The 20437-nt window shown below is 35.2% G+C and overlaps 1 protein-coding gene across 3 annotated transcripts in view; it reads left to right on the top strand.

Annotated features, from left to right (window-relative positions):
- The window catches only part of NAB1 (NGFI-A binding protein 1), a 45603-nt gene that overhangs the window by 13695 nt on the left and 11471 nt on the right, over nt 1-20437 (top strand). For all 3 annotated transcript variants that reach the window (XM_081243260.1, XM_081243259.1, XM_081243258.1), the window contains exons 3-4: nt 8190-8323; nt 10733-10784. In XM_081243260.1, coding sequence (XP_081099386.1) covers nt 8190-8323; nt 10733-10784 — 186 coding nt within the window. The remainder of the gene's footprint in view (nt 1-8189; nt 8324-10732; nt 10785-20437) is intronic.

Genomic DNA, 20437 nt, shown 5'->3' on the forward strand with positions numbered 1-20437 from the left:
CATATATATACAAGTATATAAGATATAAAGGTGTATAATCGTAAATAAAATTTTTTCCTGCTTTATAAAATTACTATCACCAGCCGATTTTTGTATATTAATTTTGTCTTCAGCAATTTCACCATCTGATATTTTAAAATAAATTATTTTAGATATGAATGGATACTGGTGCTTAATATCAGAGAAGTGGTTAGCAAAATTAGTCACAGGGGATTCTGTGATTTGATCTATTTGGGGCATGTCCTTTTGTAATTGTTATATATTGTTGCCATACAATAATGGACTCAGAAGAACTTGTGAGTAGATCTAGAAAATACAGGTAGCATTATAATTCAGATACACTTTGACACTTTCATTACCTATGAACCAATAGAGAAATCTACTACAAGGTCATCAATAATAGGAAACAAAGGGCAAAACATGTTGGCAGTTTTAGGTTCATGCTATAATCCAGTTTTCATATAATTTTTAAAACAGAGCAGATGAAACACAGTCAAGGGCCTGTCTTTTTATTAAAGCAAAAGTATGTTAAAGAGATGACTTTAATAAAGCCTATCAACCTCACTTAAAAAATCCTAACCTACTTTAAAAGTGAATTATTTCAACTTTGATTTTGCTAAGGGGCTCTTTGCTTCTTTGGATAAATAGGCACAGGTGGTATTTAAGTAATGAGACCATTGTGGGTTTCCCAAAATAAGGGAACAGTCAAAATGAATGCCAGCGGCTGAGATGTGGGGTTGGGGGTTTTGGAAAGTGTGGCTTGTGAAGCTTAACTTAGACCACTTATTATTTGTAACTCAAGTATTTGGGTCTGGTCTAATAATATAGTTTAGGATAGAAGTTTATGAATCAGGACACTTTCTTCAAACTAGTAACCATTTAAGAGTTTGGTGGAAATCACAAAATCCTGAGGGAATTAAAAGAAAGAAGGTACTGTCAAGTGTACACTTGCGATAATTTCACATTTTTTCATTTGACTATTTACAATGAGAGAAAGATTTTTGAGTTTTTCTAAATTCCTAAGATTAAAGAATGTTACTAATCTGTCCTCAGTTTCTAAATAAGGAAATATGTGACTTATTCTTAATTCACTTTTGGTAGTATTTCTGAGAGCTTTCTTCATATAAACACTGAACACTCTTTCAAGACATATAAGTAGGTCAGGAGCAGATGAAAATCAGGAAGTTACCTATACCTGAAAAAATTTTTTCAACTCACAAGCATATAAAATTCTTATTCTTATACGCATTTTTATACTTGTTTCCAAGTATACATTATCAATATATTGTATAATTCTTTACATTTCACAGTAAAGAATTGTAGAATGAATCATTGTTATACACACTGTTTTTAAGCTAGAGAATCAGTGATGGTCTTAGAACATGGCTAGGTATGGCCTGGTCATAGGAGTCAGACTATGAAGATGGTGTGAGGGGCTGAGGCCTAGAACCACACTAGTTATTGGTGTGGGACAGGTGCTAAGGGACAAACCCAGAAGCAGTACTAGAAGGAAGTCCAGGCAGGCAGAGTTCCATCTGTTCAAAGGTGTGTTGGCAGAGTATATGGTAAACTAGGTAAGCAGTATGCATCAAATCTTAAAGCAATGAATGGATAAAGAGAGAGAAACTGAAAGTTGAGAATAGCAAGGCTGTGGAGAATGTAGGGGCTTGTAATATTCAGAAATAAAAGCATATAGACAAGTCGGCATTATTGTCAGCAGATAGCAACGTCCAGCCGAAGAGCTCTGGAACTCAAAGATAGAAGGGGAAGAAGAGGAGAATGTGGAGTTAGTGGGTAAGTTGTAGACCTAGTGGAAATGCTACAGGAACTGGAGTGCTAAGCGGGGTACTAACATAAGGACCTAGGCCCACAGAATACATGGTGATGCCAAGTTTAGGTCAGATACCACTGTAGTGTTGAGAATGCAAGGCTGAGTGTTTCAGAGAAGCCCAACATTCTTAGTTCTGAGAGAGGGGGAATGCCAAATCCGGGAACCTCTTAGACCTGAACATATTACTAGTGAGTTATGATGCTGAATTCCTAACTCTCAGCTTGAGTGGATCAATTTCAACATCTAATACTTGAAAAGAAATGTTGGACATTTCCTTTTGATCATTTAAAAAAGTGGATTATAGGACTCTTAGGGTAGTCTTTCTTCTTGAGTCACGTTTGATAAGTCACATTTTTCTGAGAATTTGTCCATTTCATCTAAGTTTTCAAACATATTGGCATAAAGTCATTTATCATTTTTAAGACCTAATATTGTTTGTACATTTGTCTCTTTTTCCCTGATCAGTCTTGCCAGAGGTTTGTCAACTATATTAATCTTTTCAGGGATCTGCAAACTAGAGCCTGTGAGCAAAATCTAGCCCACTTCCTGATTTTGCACATAAACTTTTATTGGAATACAGCCATGCCTATTTGTTTATGTATTATCTGTGGCTACTTTTGAGCTATGATGTAGCATTGGGTAGTTGTAACACAGACTAGCCTATAAAGCCTAAAATATTTACTATCTGACCTTTTACAGAAAAGCTTTCCAGCTTCTTTTTGAGGAAGCACTTTTGGCTTAATTGATATTTTTAGTTGTGCTGTGTTTGTGTTTACATCTACTTTCTTACAGTTTATTTTATTGTTCTAACTTACATTTCGTCCTGAGTTCATTAATGTTCAGCTGTTCTTCTTTTCTCATGTAAGGAGTGAAGGCCATAAATTCTCACTATGTATTGAATTAGCATTATTCCCAAAGTTTTGATATGTGGTTATTTTATTATTTTTAAATTCTGATTATTTCTCTTTTTATTTATGATGTCTGATCCATGAGTTATTAAGTTTTTTTCATTTCCTAATATGAGGGGGTTTTTCCTTTATTCTTTTTCCCAGTGATTTCTAACTGAATTGCACTGTGGTCAGAGAACATGGTTTGTATGATGCCAGCCCTTTAAAATTTGTTGCGATATGAGTTATGGCCCAGTATGTGGTCAGTGTTTTTTAATGTGCTTCTGCAGTTGTTGGTAGAGTGTTCTGTATATGTCTGTTTTAACAAGCTTATTAACTCTGTTTTTCAAACCTTCTATAGACTTTTTTGTTGTTGTTGTTGTCTGCTTGCTCTATCAGTAGCTAAGAGTTGTGTGTTAAAATCACCTACTCTGATGGTGGAGTTGTCTATTTCTCTATGTATTATGCAGCAACTTTATTAATCTTTAATAATGCATTTTGTTTTAAAAAACTTTTTTGTTTGATATTAATATAAATACATATGCTTTCTTCTTGTTAGTAATTTCTTGTTACTTCTTTTTTCCATCCTTTTACTTTTAGTCCTTCTGAATCCATGTTTTAGATACATCTCTTGTAAATACCAATAATTGGATTTTTAAAAAATTCTCTTACATTCCTTGGCTTTTAACTGCAACATTTGGTCCATTTACATTTATTATAATGACTGATGTTTTGAATTTATTTCTTTTATTTTATTTTGTATTTCTTCCCTTCCTCCTCTTTATATCTCAGATTTACTATCTGGAATTAGTGTCCTTTAGCCTGAAGTGCATTATGTAGAATTTTGTTAATGAAGGCCTATTGATAGCAAACTCTGTCCTTCCTCACCCCATTGGAAAATATCTTTATTTTGCCCTCATTCTTAATTGCTACTTATTCTGGGTATCAAATTCTATATTATCAGTTATTTTCTGTTAGTAATTGAAGATATAAATTCCTTGGGCTTCAGCTTTCATTGTTGTGTTTAGAAGCCAGTGGTTATCTGACTATTGTCTGCTTTTGAAATCTTCTGTTTTACCATGCCCCAATTTCTTCTCTCCTTCTGACTTCTCAATTTTTCTTAGTCATTTTTACTTTATTACTCTGTAGTCATATTTTCAACTCCTTTTATTTCTTTAAATGAAATCTTTGAGGGTCTGTTTCTGCTGTCTGTTGTTTCTGCTGGTTTTTACTTTTGGTTCCTTGTTTCTTTGGATGTTTTATGATTTCTTTCTATGAACTCATATTTCTTGGAACTGTGGAAATGTTTTGAGGCCTAGGAAGAAAATGGATTCTCCTAGAGGCTGTTTTTGCTTCTACCAGGCACCTGTACTCTGCACATAACAACTCTGGGACCCTATGAAAATTAATTCTCAGGCTGTTTAGTGTGAATTAGGGCTGAAAATCCATGTGAAGAGCTGATTTGGGGTTATGAAATCTCAGGAGAGTATCTTCTGTTCTCTCCTATTTAATAACAAGGTTAAAGACAGGTAGTTCTCCTTGCATTCTCCTGTGGAGTATGGGTATATTTCTAATTCTGTTTTGCATCAGGCTGTAGTACTTTCGTATTGTTTTTCATAGACTCCTCAGCCTCACCTTTGATGGATACTCGGCTTTTCCTGTTATTCTCTTCCCACACTCACCAGCCCAATGAGGGTGTAAAGATTGAAGTTCATCTGGTTTAGCAACTGTCCTCAACTTACTCCTTTGAGTTACTGTCTTCATTCATTTTGGCCTGAATTGTTCTTACTGTCTTGCTGGCTTATTGATGCATTTAAGATATTTTTTCCTTCTATTTTAGCCAACATTTTTCCTGTGAGAAATGTGAGAGGGGCTGGTCACGGTACCTAGCCCTCCCTGTGCTAGAAATGAAAGTCTTGATTGCCTTTAGAGCCTCCCTATCACACAGCATTCGTGTGGTATTTTTATGCTAACACTTACTTGAAACTTAATTGAAAGTCACAGTCATTTGATTGTTAAAGATTATGACTACCAGTAGAGAAAGTTTTAAAATCTAGTTAAAAATAATAGAAAGCTAACTTTAAGAATTCTTTTACATGAAGATATGAATGGAATTTTGGTATTTTTAGCCATGAAAGGAGGAAGTAGAGGAAGTAAGTAAACCAATGAGGGAGAATATCTTATTTTATACTTTTAACAAAATTAGAAACTTAGAACTTTTAAAAAGCTAGCTTGGTGCTGCAGTGAATGACTACTTGTTTTGGAGTATTTGTATCATTTTTCTATTTAAAATATATCATAATAGTTATTGATTTAATTATTAGCAACTGGGAGCATGAAATTGAGAAGATACAGAAAATACATTTTTGAGGGGAAAGCTTGATGAATCAGCTTCATGTTACAACCTGGGGTGAGCTATAATTATTTCTCCAGCCTCAGTTTTTCTACCAGAAGGCTCTCTGAGGGCCTGGAGAGTTCAGTATAGTTTTTCGGTCTGTTGGAGCCTGAATTCAATAACAAAGATTGTGTTATGTTTTTTTTTCTTGGTTTCTGGTAGGATGATGGAAGGAATACTAGAATGTTGTTTTATTTTCTGCAGTTGTGAATGAGCTGGTACCTCTGAATGTTGTCAATTAAAATATCTTACTGACAATCAGAATTTCTCCATACTAATTTAGATTTATGAGTACAAATCAGAAACAGCTACATAAAAAGCAACTTGAGAAGGATCTTTCAAGGTCATTGTAGCTATTGCTAAGCTGAAATTGAAGTTAATTTATTTAGGAAATTATTCTTTGAAGTATATTTTACTTTTAATTCCTGTACCATTGTGCCTGTCAAAAGCACCTAGGGAAGAAATGGATCTACTGAGGATTCTTTAGGAGGAGGGGAGAAAGCTGAAAATAAATTCCTCCTATTATGTTTTTATATTCAGTTATGGGTTTAAAATAAGAAGCCTAGGCTTATTGTAACCTTGTTGCCAGTAGCCACATTACAAGCATATTGGTGATATTGCAGGTTTGGTTCCAAACCACCACAATAAAGTGAGACACACAAACTTTTTTTGGTTTCCCAGTGCATATAAAAGTTATATTTACACTATACTGTAGTGTATTGTTTGCAGCAGCATTATGTCTAAAAAAGGTACATACCTTAATTAAAAAATACTTTATTGCTAAAAAATGCTAACCATCATCTGATAACACAGGGTCACCACAGACCTTCAATTTGTAAAAAAAATTAGTATCTGCAAAGTGCAGTAAAGCGAAGTACAATAAAATGAGGTATGCCTGTATTTGAGAATAAGCCAGTGTTAACCTACAATTGGAAATCTGGGGAGGAGGATATTAGATACCTATATCATACCATATACTGTATACCATAACACATTCTAGATGGAGTAAATATGTGGAAAAAATAAAACCATTAGACTAAATTATAGGAGAACATTTATATGTATTAGGGTGAGAAGGGAGCTTCTGTGCATAGCACTCAAGACAAAACTATAGGGCTAATGACAAACTATGAAAAAATAAAAAAACAAAACCACTACATATGATGAAGAGTTAATGCTCTTCATACATAACAAATTCCTTAAGTCCCTAAGAAACAAAATAGTGCAATAGAAGAAACAGGCAGCTACCATGAGCAAGCAGATTTTAAAATAAGTCAAAAACATAAAAATTTCAGTGTTACAGCCAAAGAAATGCAAATTATAACCAAACGTCATTGTAAATACATCAGATTGGTAAAGCTTTTAGATAACAGCCAGTGTTGGTCAAGATTCTGGGAAATGAACTCTTCATATAATTGTTGTAGCATTAAGATTTGAAACAATTTTTTTGGAGAGTAATTTGATGAAATATGTAAATCTCTTAAAATTCAGTATATTCTGTGACCAAGAAGTCTCTTTGTACTAATTTATTCCAAGTAAATAACTGAATATATGTGTAAAGATGCACATTTAAGAATGCTCTTTGCAGCTTTCTTTGTAGTACGTGAAAAATGAGGGTAATGTCCAGAGTGAGGTTGATTTAAATAATGTATTGCTATTTTCTACAATGTAATATTGTATGTCCAGGTAGTAAAAATTACATTGTAAAGGATATTTAAATTCATTCATCAGTCAATCAGTGCTTATTAAGCTTACTAACCATGCCAGATACTGATGTAAACAAGCCAAGTCTCTGCCTTAATATATGAAAAAGTAAAAAATGCAGCATACGTAAGTGAAGGAAAGGAAGTTACACATCTACATTCACATGTATATATGTACACAGAGAAATATTGGAATAATATGCATTAAAATATTAATAGTCATTCTGGATGGAAGGACTGCATGCTGCAATTATTTTCTTTTGCTTCTCTGTATTTTCAAAAATTTTAATAAGAAAAACTGTGAATAAAGTGGGATACCTGGGTAGGGAGAAAAGTAAATGCCTGATTCTTTGTCAAAGGAAAACAAGAACTAACACTAACACTTTGTGCCAGCTCTCTTCTCACTTACTTCTTGTTACCGTCCTTGGAGGTAGTGATATTATCCCATTTTGCCTCTGAGAAAATTGAGGCTCTGAGAAGTTTTTACATGTCCAAAATCACACAGCTGGTAAGTGATGGAGCAAGATTCATCCTAGGTCTCTCTGCCATCAAATCCCATCAGTTTGCCGTCAATCATGCCTGGAATGAGCATATTTCTTGCTTTTTAAAAAAGTCTGATATACCTCTTGGCAGTTCCTTACATCTATTTAAGTTGACAAAATTACGTGAAAATCATTTTGTAGTCTACTAAGCAAATTATAGATTTTCAGTTTAGGATAACCTTTGATATTTTAAATTTTAGTACAGGTGTTTGGTCAACTAGCAACACTATATTGGCAATATTTAGCACTTAGATGAAAGAGTAGAATTAGATGAATCTTAGAGATTTAGTGACTCCAAGACCTTGATTTTCCATTATAACCCTCATTTGTGATAATGCTATCTTTTACTAAGTGATTTTATAAATACTTAACTAAAATCATTTTTTATTCCTAAGAATTTTCATGTCAGTTCACATTAAAAAAATATCTGTAAGACCATGTGTACTCACTTGTAGTTAAGGAAATATTATCAGCATATCATATAATCATATCCCTTGATTTCTCATAAGCAAAATAAGATGCAGAACATTTTTTAACTTTTTATTTTGCTTATTTTCTATAAACTCTCCTACTTAAAAATAAATAAAGCATATAAATAAATAAAACCAAGATGACTGTTTTGCTTAGTTCGAGTTCTGAGAGATGTAGATAACTTGATTTGCTTCTGAAATTAGGCAGTAGGACTAATTAGGAGTATAGGCTATCCTGATTTTCATAAATTATGATTTCATTATATAATGATGTGACTTCTTATATTCTTAAGTGAAACATTTTCTGTATTGATGAAATAAAAATGTTTATAATTTTTAAAACTTTGTTTTGAACATGCAGCTCACTGTTAATGAAGCGGCTGCTCAGCTTTGTGTGAAGGATAATGCTCTACTGACAAGAAGAGATGAACTTTTTGCCCTGGCTAGGCAGATTTCTCGAGAAGTCACCTATAAATATACTTACAGAACCACCAAGTAAGTGTTTAACTAATTGACAGTATTTTTGCATTGTTTGTTAGAAGTAGAGCTTGAAACACCATCTGTTGATAGAATATAAGCATATCTGAAAAAGTTGAAGTGTGATTGTAGTCCTATAAGATTAAACAGTGAAGTGACTTCAAAACATTGCTGAAGTGGTTTTCATTGATTGGTTTAATCCTCTTTTATTGTCTTTTGAAAGATAGTTCCCTAGGACTATAGCATTGGTTTGGTGTGGTTCTCGACATTTCTTCTCTCACACAGATGCTTTCTTTGGTTTTGAGTGTGATGATGGGATTTAGTTAGTTATCATTTATAGACTTATTTATATACCCTACCAACTACATGAACTTGTTGAACTCTTTGCGGAAGCAACAGTGTTTCCTTTTGCAAGGTGTCTGCGATCTAATGAGATTAGCTGAATAGATAAAAAGACTCCATTGCCCAATATTTAAAGGAAAATTGGAAAATACTAGGTTACTAGCAAGGGCAATATGGAACATGTGTTTGAAATAAAAAATCCCATGTTGAAAAGCAGTGGTGATTTTAAAATTTAATGTAAACATACCTTATTATTCTTCATCTTATCCTCACTTGAAGCCTAAGCATTGTCTATAGATAGCAGACCATTTTGATTTTGTTCACTTGTTCCACATGGACCCTGATTGCCAGTGTACCATCGGTTGTGCTTGCCACTGCTTCTCGGAGGAGATGCATTAGTGTGACTGAGTGTGTGTTAAAAAAAAGAAACACACAACATCCTGAACACCCTTTCCAGCTCTAATAAATCACATTTTCTGGGGATGGAGCCTTAGAGTCCAAACTTTCACAAGCATCTCCTATGATTCTTGTGTATATTCAAGTTTGAAAACCACCGATACAGGCAGTTGCTGTCATCACCATTATTTTCCCCAGCTCACAGCAGCTTTGCTGTCTGTTCTATCTCAAGAGCCCATATACTTACAAACTGGGAACAAGTAAAATTATGCAAAATAAACGAACAGGATAAGAATATACAGCAATATTATAGGATTATGTACAAGATTCTTTTTGAGTTGAGTGATCAAGAGCTGATTTTTGTGACTTTGTTTTCTTCGCTGTATTATACAATATTTTCTTTCTGACTGCTTTACTTCAATAATTTTCTTTAATCAAAGTAGTGCGTGTACATGATTTATGAAGTCACATAGTACACAAGGCTTATCACAAAACTCAGCAGTTCCCCCGCTCCATCCCCCTTCTTTCTGAATACTATGACCCAGAGGCGACTGCTTTCAACAACTTTTAGTTATTTTTTGTAGTATTTATTTACATTTATATATTTTTAAAGTTAAATCATTTTAAAATACACAAGACTTTTACATTATTTATTTATAAGCCAAAACTATGTATAAAGCTAATGCAAAAAAGTTGCACTCTCATTTCTGTCTCTTTTTACTCTGTTTCTCTTCTCATTGTAGGTAGTTTTTATTAATTTCTTTTTCATCCTTCTAGTGTTTGTTTATGCACATGTAAATAAATATAAATATGTTTTCTCACTTACACCTTTTTTTGAAAAAACAATAAGTAGCATGTGTCTACATTATTCTGTATTTTGCTTTTAGTTTAACGTGTCTTGGAGATCTTGCTATATTCTTACATATACATCTTCCTCATTATTTTATACAGCTGCATGATACTGCCTTGTGTGGATATACCATGATTCATTTAACTAGTCCCACGTTGATGGATACTTGAGTTGTTTCTAGTCTTTTGCCATTATAAGTAATACCACAGTAAATAACATCATACGTATCATATTTTGTTGATTCTGAGGTGTATTTTTCCACATTTTAACAATCTTTCAAGTTGAGGTATAAAATTTATGACTTGCCATCGTTTAATTGGCAATTATATTTCATGTATATGTAGGTGCTTCTGTGGGAGAGATTCCCAGCAGAGGGATCCCTAGGTCCAGGGAAAATGCATTTATAGTTCTGATAGACAAAATGCATTTTAATCTCATATAGCCTTAAGCATTCGTCTTAAATGGCCATTTTTTTTCACTTTATCCTAAATTATACTGATCCATGAAAGGTGTCATGGGATACAGTCCTCCTTGATTTTTTTCCTTTTTCATTATGTGGTACTCATTAATACTTATTGAGTACTTTCTGTGTGAGGCATTCTTAGATAGTGTGCAATAAATTTAAAATGTGTAATATAACTGTGTCTGCCTATTTCCCCAGTGTTAATTTAGAAATGATAAAAAGTCTCTTTTTCACTATTTTAATGTTCATTATGAAGTCTTATTTCTGGTGGCAGGGCTCCAGGGTAATATGTTTTGGTGGAAGCTTATAGATTGAGGTGCCTTTAGAAAAAATTTGTTACCTTCTCAAGTTTTTCCCTCTCCCCCATTCCCCTCAGATCAAAATGTGGAGAAAGAGATGAATTATCCCCGAAGAGAATTAAAGTGGAGGTATGATTATGTATTATATTTTCTTTTGCTAATAATGTTTGCTTACTAGTTCAAACTAAAAAAAAAGAATGGTCCCATCAACTACTGAAAAAATGTGAATTGTAGAATCTTAAAAATTATATAGAATTTGGTTGCTTTGAAGTATCTATAGTAATTTGAACTAAGATACTCAGAAAGTTCTTAGAAGGAAACAACAATGATGAGCTTGATGTCCAGTCAGTTTCTCAAAGGTTGATTTGTAAATAGATGTTTCTTACAGATTTAAAACTCTTTACTGGTTAAACTATTCCTTTTATAATTTTATTTACATCATTAGTCATCTTATCAAATAGACTGAGAGGAGCTAAGGTTTAATTTCTTTATATTAAATATCTGAGAGAAGTGACAGTTTCGTGGCTGCAAGTTATGGGGACTTTACTGTAATTAAAAGCCTCTTTTAGGGGATCATGGTTGAGGCAGTCCTTCTGATTTTAGACCTGCGAGTCGTAAGGTGAGTTGAGCAAGAAAAATGTGTTTTTCTTAGGGCTCTCAGAACTGGTTTCAGAATGACTGCTCCTTAATTTGGATTGAATACTTTTTTAAAGGCCAGTCTGCAGCAGAGCAGAAGTTTGAAGTCAGGAAACTCCTTCCTTTTTTTCTTGGGCGGGGGATGGGGGTCGGTACTCTTAGCCATTCATTATTTAATTTCAAGTTAAAGAAAACAAGCTATGTTTAACTACCCTAAATTTCCATCATCAAATTATTCTTACTAGTAACTTGTTAGTAGCATCTGTTTGTATGTAATAATCTTTCATTTATACCAAAGCCAGAGTTAATCTTTTAAAAACATAAATCCCTTTTCTACTGTGCCTAGAATAAAATCTACGCTTTTTCCTGAGGCATCTAAGACCCTGCATGATCTGACTCTGGCTTGCATCTCTAACCTCACCTGCTACCACACTTCCCCATTCTTACTGTGTCCCAGCTCCACTGACCGACTTTCTGTTCCTGGAACATGTCAAACTCATTTGTGCCTCAGCCCTCTCTGTTTGTTCCCTCTCTGTAGATCTTTCTGTAGATCTTCACATGGCTTCAGTTTATAGCAGAGAGTTTCCTCTGACTTCCCTGCTTTCCTTTCTAGAGAGGCACTGTTACCCCAACATCACATTAAGTCTCTTTGTCCTGGCTTGTTTTGTTTTCATAGCACTTACCAGTGTCTGAAACTATTATATATTTATTTTTAATTTATTATTGGTCTGCCCCATTAGATGACAATAGAGCTCTTATCTGTCTATCCACTACTTTTACTTAGTTTATAATAGTGCCTTGCACTTAATAGAACTTAATAAAATCTGTTAGGTGAAATGATGAATGGCCATGGGTAAACATCTTTGACTTCTGAAAGCTTTAGCCCCAAGCAGTAGTTCTCAAAGAAGAGAAAAATGTTGTCCAAAACGAGCACCTTTTTAAAAATTGTGCTTATATTTGTAATCTATCTCACTGTTAGCTCTGGAATAATGTTTAAGATGGGTTAGCCTCAGATACCACTCAAAAAATTTATTGAAATGATCTAAGGCCATTGAAAGAGCTAACTAGTGAAATAGTTTTCTCCTGTTGCATCTCAAGATAATGAGTAAGAGGGTATCCCTGTGGATTTAGCTGTTAGTGACTCTACCACTGCACTGAAAGGGAAATTGGATAAACAAAGAAACTGCTAAAAGGCATGTGCCATTGGAGAATTTAGAGGAAAGAAGGTACAAAACCTACCCAATGGCCAGTAAAGGTAGGCAGCTACTAGGTTAGAAATTACGTCCGCCTCTCTTTCTCACCGTTGGCTCTCCATGTCATCATGACTCAAGCTGTTCTCACATTTAAGCCCTGTTTTGTCTAGCTTCAGAGGTCACTAGTGAACGTTGAAGTTTGAAATCATGAATCTCATGGACTCTTGGAGCTATAGTGTTTTCTTGTTAGGCTGTGTTGATAAGTCTTTCTGACCCTCTCAATGGCCCTGATCTGAAATGTAAACAAATTGTTTCTTGTATCCAGTTACAGTGTTGTGAGTTTCTTTTTAGGAGCTCACAGTGTTAGGTTATAGCATTAGATGTGACCCTTCTAGTCCTTTATAGTCCACTAGAGATAATTGAATTATAGTTCTATATGATTAGTTTGTTACTTTACTAGACATCACAAAGCCATTTGAACAGTTGCAGATTTAGAATTAAGATAATCAGTGTTTCCTTTTTCTGTGAATAACAATTCTAACCCTTCCTAAATAGACAAGTGACTAATCAACCCCAGGTGTCTGTAAATGTTCTTATACTTAACTCTTGATTTTGTTTCCCAGAAATGAATAGCGACTTTAGCTTTGAATTTAGGACAGTAGTTTACTTTTGTTGGTTTGTTTTAATTTTGTCTTATTTTTGCTTAGTTTTTTTAAAAGTTTGTGTTTTGCAGAGCATCAATATCTGCAAAATGTGTGTGTTATACATGTGTGTATACCTACACATGTATATAGTGTAATGTGTAATCCTTTGCAAAATACACAATATTGGCATAAATGCTGTCTAAATTCTCTTGTGGTATACTCTAAGTCAAATTCAAGATACTGGAGCTGTTCATTTGGTTGTGGAAGCTGATACTGAGGTAGTTAGTATTGGTCGTATAGGGTTACTACTCCCCTAAGAAGATTTTTCACCAAGCGTTAGTGCTTTATTTATGTCTACCTTCTCTATGTCTGCTGGGGAGAAGGAGAATTTCTGGCATGAGGAGAGATTAGAGGAGGCTTTATTGAAGAGATACCATCTGAGCTGGGTTTTAAAAGAAGGGTAGGATTTCAGAAGGTAGGGATGTGGGGTCGAGGGTGGAGGGGAGTTGCAAAGAAAGACCAGCATGGGCAGAGACACAGAGGTAAGAAAATACTCTGTGTGTTTAGAGAACAATGAGACCAGTTTGTCCAGAATATGTGGCTGACACAAAGGACAGTCATAAGTAAAACTACAAAGATTTTAGAGTTCTTTGAACATACTGTTTGTCTTATTTGATTATTTGTTTTGTGATTCTTAGCTTATTAACTCTCTATTAAGAAAAAGTAATATAAAAATAAACTTAAGCTTAGCCCACTGTAAAGCAGGATAAGATTCCTAATTACTAGGCTCAAATTAATGAGTACTTTTTTCTCTTCCTTTTCATCTTTATTTTTCCAAAATCCTTGACAGCAACCAATGAGCATACATGCCAAGTTGCTAAGTTTTTTCAGTCTTAAAAAGATCATTTTTAAGTTCAGAGAACAAAAAGAAATGTCATGTCCAGTAGATGAAATAGAAATAACTCAAAATAGACGTGTAAAGGAAAGAGAAACGTTTTCTTGTATGCCGTTTTCAGTGCATGAGTATACACTAAAAAAAATTAGTGCTTTGTTCAAGCTCAGTAGTTGTTTACTTATTGCTAAATGATGTATTTTTCTGATGTTTGTGAAGGGTTGGGTGAAATGAAATTTTAAAATCCTTGTCTTATTTTTCTCCTCTTATTGTATAGTAGGTTGTTCCTGCCCTAAGGACAGTTAACTATTTATTTGATTGTCATTGTTGTTGTCATTGTTTAGTATCAGTGTATATGTTGTGAAGTACTCAGGATAATCTCTTGTCCTTGAATAGTGCTCCTTCCTACAGGGCATGTAAGACATTAAAAAACAGAGATTTTGAACTTTATAGTTCCTAGAATATATGAGATAGTCACAGAGAAAAAAGCCTGCTAACTTCGGGAGGCCTTATTAGGGTAGCCTGTCATTTGGAATGCAGCCTCTAAGAAAAGCCTCTTTAGCCCTATATGTCAGTATGTGAGGTTTGGGAATATCCTACTGAGGCTAGATGAATAGCTTGTCCACCTGGAATACAACCTTCTGTGTGAATCTGCTTTCAGCTAAACTGCAAATGGATTACGCTTACTCTTTTCTTTTTGATCAGAGGCCTCAAATCCAGCTCTGGGTCAGTTGTAGAAATAACTGTTTTTTTTGTTTTTTGTTTTGAAATAACTGTTTTTATTGAATCTGTTGTATGCCTGTCCCTGCTAGGCATTTGAAATTATCACAGACCTGTCTACTCTATATGGAGGCTTTATGATTTCCATTTACAGCCAAGGAAAGACTCAGAAAGGGCTTGGTAACCTGCCCAACTTTCCACATTGCAGTGGCAGAGCCAGGGCTTCAAGTCTAGGTCTGACTTCTGAACTTCAAAGCAATACCACTCTCCTGGGTGCTAATGAGCATTCACAAAGCATCTTAGGTGTGAAAAACGCTATTTGGATTATACCTTTCCTCCTGCTAGTATGGTAAGCAGGGCAAAGTGTGCACAGGATTGGTAGTCTTTGAAGAAGGGGGAAAGAATCACAGTTATTTTCTAATGCAAGGAAATTTAACAATTATACATTTTGAGTAGAAAATTTAACAATATAAGATATCACCATTTGACATAACTTATTTTTTACAATGAAGAAAAACAGTGTGTTGGGAAGATAAACAGTAAATCAAGAAAAATTAGTTTGACTTATTTATACTCTACCTGTGACAGAACATATTTAAGATGGCTTGACTACTAGTTAAAGGAGATGAAAAATCAAGAGCCGAAGTCCCTGGCTCTCGTCTCCCTCTCAGTTTTTTTAAAATTAGTTATAAGTGGATTCAGTTGATATCTTTTCTTTTTCATCAAGAACATCTCCTATGAATAAACCCTGTCATTGCCTCCAGTATAATAAGTATTAGAAGAGAGGAAGGATGTGTAAAACAACCAGTCTCAGCCCTGGCGATGGTAGCTGACTAAATGGACGGTTACTGTTCATTTCTCGTCTGTCAGTTTTCTTCGTTCACTGAAATTGCTGGAGACTAGGCAAAGAGAAGAGAGCTGGCAGCATTCTTCATCAGGTGTGGGCTGCGAGTGCAAAGCAATCAGAGATAACTGGATGAAAGAAACGAAGTTTGTTAATAGAGCCCAGAAAGTCAGAGAATCGGGGCTTGAAAAAGAAAGACTTAGAGGAAACATCTGCTAGCAGTTCCAGTGGGTTGGGGGTGGCAGAGTGAGGAAGCGGGAGGGAAGAGGGTCAGAATACCCACCTACGCTGTTACTAAGCTTGTTGAAAAGAAAGCTGGTCTAATCTGATGTAGACTCTTCCCCTCTGGATCAGAAAAACAGAAGCATTACAATCTGCTATTCATATAGAAAGTGTGAGTAGAGAAAGGGAAAATGCACGTGTGAGGCCGAGAACATCTGTTGGAACAAGTTGTTTTAAAGATAGCTAAGCAGTGGTTTTAAAGCAACTTGCTAGTATTTGGTGGAAAGGATGAGGAGGAGTGGGGGTGGAGACCAATGCGATGAGAGTAATTAGGTCATGAACAGCATCCCACCCTATATCTTTTATTTTCTCAGTGCTTAGCCTCAGAGTCTCGTAAGGGAACACTGTGATTAATGGCAGCAGCCAAGAATATGACAAGAAGATAAATTGCTCATAGCATGGTACAGCTGGTTCCTGGGAAAAAGGCTTCAGAGACATATAAAAAGAGTCCTGTAGCAAACATAATGTGAAAGAGACCATTTTCTTGGGAATGTTCTCACTTTTATTTCTAAGTCCTGTATTTTGGGGTGCAAACCTACTTTATATGTCATGAAGTAACAGCTACTCAGTCCAGTAGTCTTCCCATGCACTATGAACTGTCAAAGATTGAGAGAAAATCGGAATGAGTAATGTACCCAGTTGCAGAGAGACCACTGATCTGTGTTATTTATTGTTATTTATTTCTTATTGCATGCTTGTATTTCTCTTTATTAATGATGGAGCAGTGTCCATTTTCTAAAAACTTTCGCATGTAGAGCTTGAAGTTCCCCCTTCCAGCTTTTCAATATTCTCATGGTTAATAATCCTAATAATGGTACGACCATATATTTGTATAGCAGTGTATACTTTTTCAAACTTTATTATTTGCATTACTTTATTTAATCCCCACAAATCTCCATTGGGCAGTTAAGCTGTGTTTTAATCTCCATTTAAAAACTGGGAACACCGGAAATAATGAGGTTAATTTTCTTGCCTGATATTACACTTCTGGTTCCTAACATGAGAAGATTAGATCACTCCTTTCTCCTTCTGCAAGCTCCATCAAAGATAATATTGAGATATTCGAGCTCCTGGGGGTTCTGGCCTGGGCTCACTCCACTCAGGGCCTCATGGGCTGGAACTCTCCAATCTGGTTCTCCAGCCCTGACCTTACCCCAGGTTCCAGAGTCAGTGCATCTGCCTACCGGAGGTCTCACCAGCAGCAGATCGGACTCAATATGTCCCCAGCGAAATTCATCAACTTTCTGCTCTCTCCTCAAACCTCCTGGTCTTGAGTTTCTGAGTCTAGTGAATGTTATCACCAAACTCACAGTTGCCTAAGCCATATCTCAGGAATTCTTGTATTTCTCTGTTGCATCTGCCATTGTGTGGGACTAGGCCACTAGTCTCTGTCTTCACTACAGCCCTCTAACCACCATCCTGGACCCCCCTCCCGCAGTACATTGTCCCCATCTCATTCTGATGGGGTTTTCTAATGCAGATCTGATCAGTCTTTTCCCTAGATCTTCAAGGACTTCTGTTTGCATTTAGGAAAAAATCTAAAATTCTTAACATGACTTACAAGGCCTCATAGAATTTGGCCCTGGGTTTCCAGCTTCTCAGACCACTCCCTCTTAGTGTATTCCCTGTGTTACCTATATTACCGTATTAAGTATTTTCCAGTTTCTCAAGGGTATCTTGTTCTTTTTGCCTCTAGGCCTTTATATAAAGCTGCTCTCTTTCCCTAGAGATCTCTTTTCTTTCAAGTCTCAACCAAGACATCATGCCCTCTGGGAAGGCTTCCCTGACACAGTGACTCCCCTGTGCTCTGGATCACTTTGTCCATTTCCCTTTCTACACTGTACTTGTCGGGAGGGCAGGAGTCATTGTATCCCCATCACTGAGTTCAGAGGATAGAACCTGTTAGGCAAACAAGATTGAGTGAATAAACAAGTGTTTCTAGATTTCCATTGTTTTTTCACTAAAATAGTTCCCCACCAATATAGTCAATATTCTCTTGGTGGTTTTAGTGTTAAATGCCTAGCTCATTCTCTAAGATATCTATACTATGTAAATATTTCTAAAATTTATCTTATTCCCCCTGTATCACAGAGATATAGTAATATCACTTACAGCATGCTATTGTTTTACTCTGATTAAATCTGGTGGCTTTTTGGGTTAACCTAATAAGTATCAGTAACAAACATTTATTGGGTTAATTTCTGCATGCCACGCATTGTGCTGAGTGTTTTTCAAGAACTTTTTGCTTCTTTAAAATTGTTCTGAAGTTAGCTGGGTACTGTGGTAACCCCCATTTTTAAAAATTTTCTTAAAGAATTTTTTTAATTTATTTAAAAAATTATTTTTATACAGTTTTTAAAGGTTGCTTTCCATTTAGAGTTATTATAAAGTATTGGCTATATCCCCATGTTTTACAATATATCCTTGAGTCTGTCTTATACCCGAGAGCTTGTACCTTTACTCCCCACCCCTATATTATGCCCCCACTAACTGGTAACCACTAGTTTGTTCTCTATATCTATGAATCTGCTTCTTTTTTGTTATATTCACTAGTTTGTTATATTTTCTTAGATTCCACATATAAGTGATACACAGTATTTGTCTTTCTCTGTCTGACTTACTTAGCATAATGCTCTCCACATCCATCCATGTTGCTGCAAATGGCAAAATTTCATTCTTTTTTATGGCTGAGTAATATTCCATTGTATATATATATATATATATATATATACCACATCTTCTTTATCCATTCATCTGTTGGTAGACACTTAGGTTGCTTCTGTATCTTGGCAATTGTAAATAATGCTGCTGTGAACATTGGGGTGCATGTATCTTTTCAAAATAGTGTTTTTGTTTCTTTCGAATATATAAGCAGGAGTGGAAGTGCTGGGTCATATGGTAGTTCTATACTACAAAGCTGCAGTAATCAAAACAGTATGGTATTGGCACAAAAATAGACACAGAGATCAATGGAATAGGATAGAGAGCCCAGAAATAAACCCACATAGTTATGGCCAGTTAATCTACGAGAAAGGAGGCAAGACTATACAGTGGAGAAAGAGAGTCTCTTCAGTAAGTGGTGCTGTGAAAACTGGACAACTACATGTAAAAGAATGAAATCAGAACATTCTCTAACACCATATACAACAATAAGCTCAAAATGGATTAAAGATCTAAATGTAAGACCAGATACTATAAAATTCCTAGAAGAAAACACAGGCAGAACACTCCTTGACATAAATCACAGCAATATTTTTTTGGATCTGTCTTCTAAAGTAAAGGAAATAAAAGAAATGCCCCTATTTACTATTGTGAGTCTCATAAAGGTGGCAACTCAAGAATTTTGTGATTTTAGCATAGGCTTTGAAGCTAATCTCTGTAGCTATAAAATGAGGGAAACCCAGGGTTGTTTGTGTGAGGATTAAATGAGACAATATAAGTAAATTACAGAACATAGTCAGGAACTGGTTCATTGTAGGCACCTGAAAAATGATAGCTGCTCTTATTGATGTTGTTTTCTAAATCTCCTACTAGCTTGCCTCACTGAACTTTAGAACTTAAATTAAAGGAGAGTTTGTTAAAGATAAAGCTGGATTTTTAGGCCTAAGGAAATTCTTAGGAGAAAAATGGAATGACTAAGAAAAATGAACTTTTCATTTAGATTTCAAGTACATACACTTGTATAAAATTCATTCTAGCTCAGTTAATGATTATATTCTATACATTCCTCTAAGCCCAGGGTCCTTGGTCTTGTAGGGGCCTAGAAAGGTGGCTATTTTTAATAATTTAAAAAGGCTGATTGTATAACCCACCATGGAGCTACATAAGACTATTTCAAGATGTTAAATTTATTTGCTCTTGATTCTAATTATTTATTTCATGTCTTTGAATTTTAAAAAATGGGAAATTAATTATTACCTAGGAAATGAATTTTGGTAGATGAAGTATTTGAAAACATGAGATTTGCAGTGGAGAAATAATTTTTTGAAAAAACCCCAATGGGGAAAATCTTTGAACCAGTGTTTCATATTTCAAATAAGGTACATATTTTGTTATTATTACAACTTTTTCTGCTCTGTTATTATATAACAACTTCAGTTTTTCATTATTCACCCTTTGCTACAAATATACAGCTTTATCAAACAAGGAGAGAAACGTTTTGGAGGTTAATGACAATGTCTTTGAGGGTTCCTTGAGTAGTTTTCAGTAAAGTTAGTAAAACCATGCTATCATGATGTTTGTAGTTATAAATTTCATGTGGAGCACTAAACAGGCCAAAAAAAAACTTGATAAAATTAGTAAACGGATTTGCATATATGTGTGTGTATGTGTGTGTGTATGGTATAAAATGGAAATAACTTAAGTTGAAGTGTTGTGCAGGAGTACAGTGCCCCAAGTACACTCTACTTAATATAAGAATATACTTACACGGGCTTCCCTGGTGGCGCAGTGGTTGAGAGTCCGCCTGCCGATGCAGGGGATATGGGTTCGTGCCCCAGTCCGGGAGGATCCCACGTGCCGCAGAGCGGCTGGGCCCGTGAGCCATGGCCGCTGAGCCTGCGCATCCGGAG

The sequence above is a fragment of the Mesoplodon bidens genome (assembly GCF_964165515.1).
Source record: "Mesoplodon bidens genome assembly, chromosome: 8".
Classification (NCBI taxonomy): Eukaryota; Metazoa; Chordata; class Mammalia; order Artiodactyla; family Ziphiidae; genus Mesoplodon; species Mesoplodon bidens.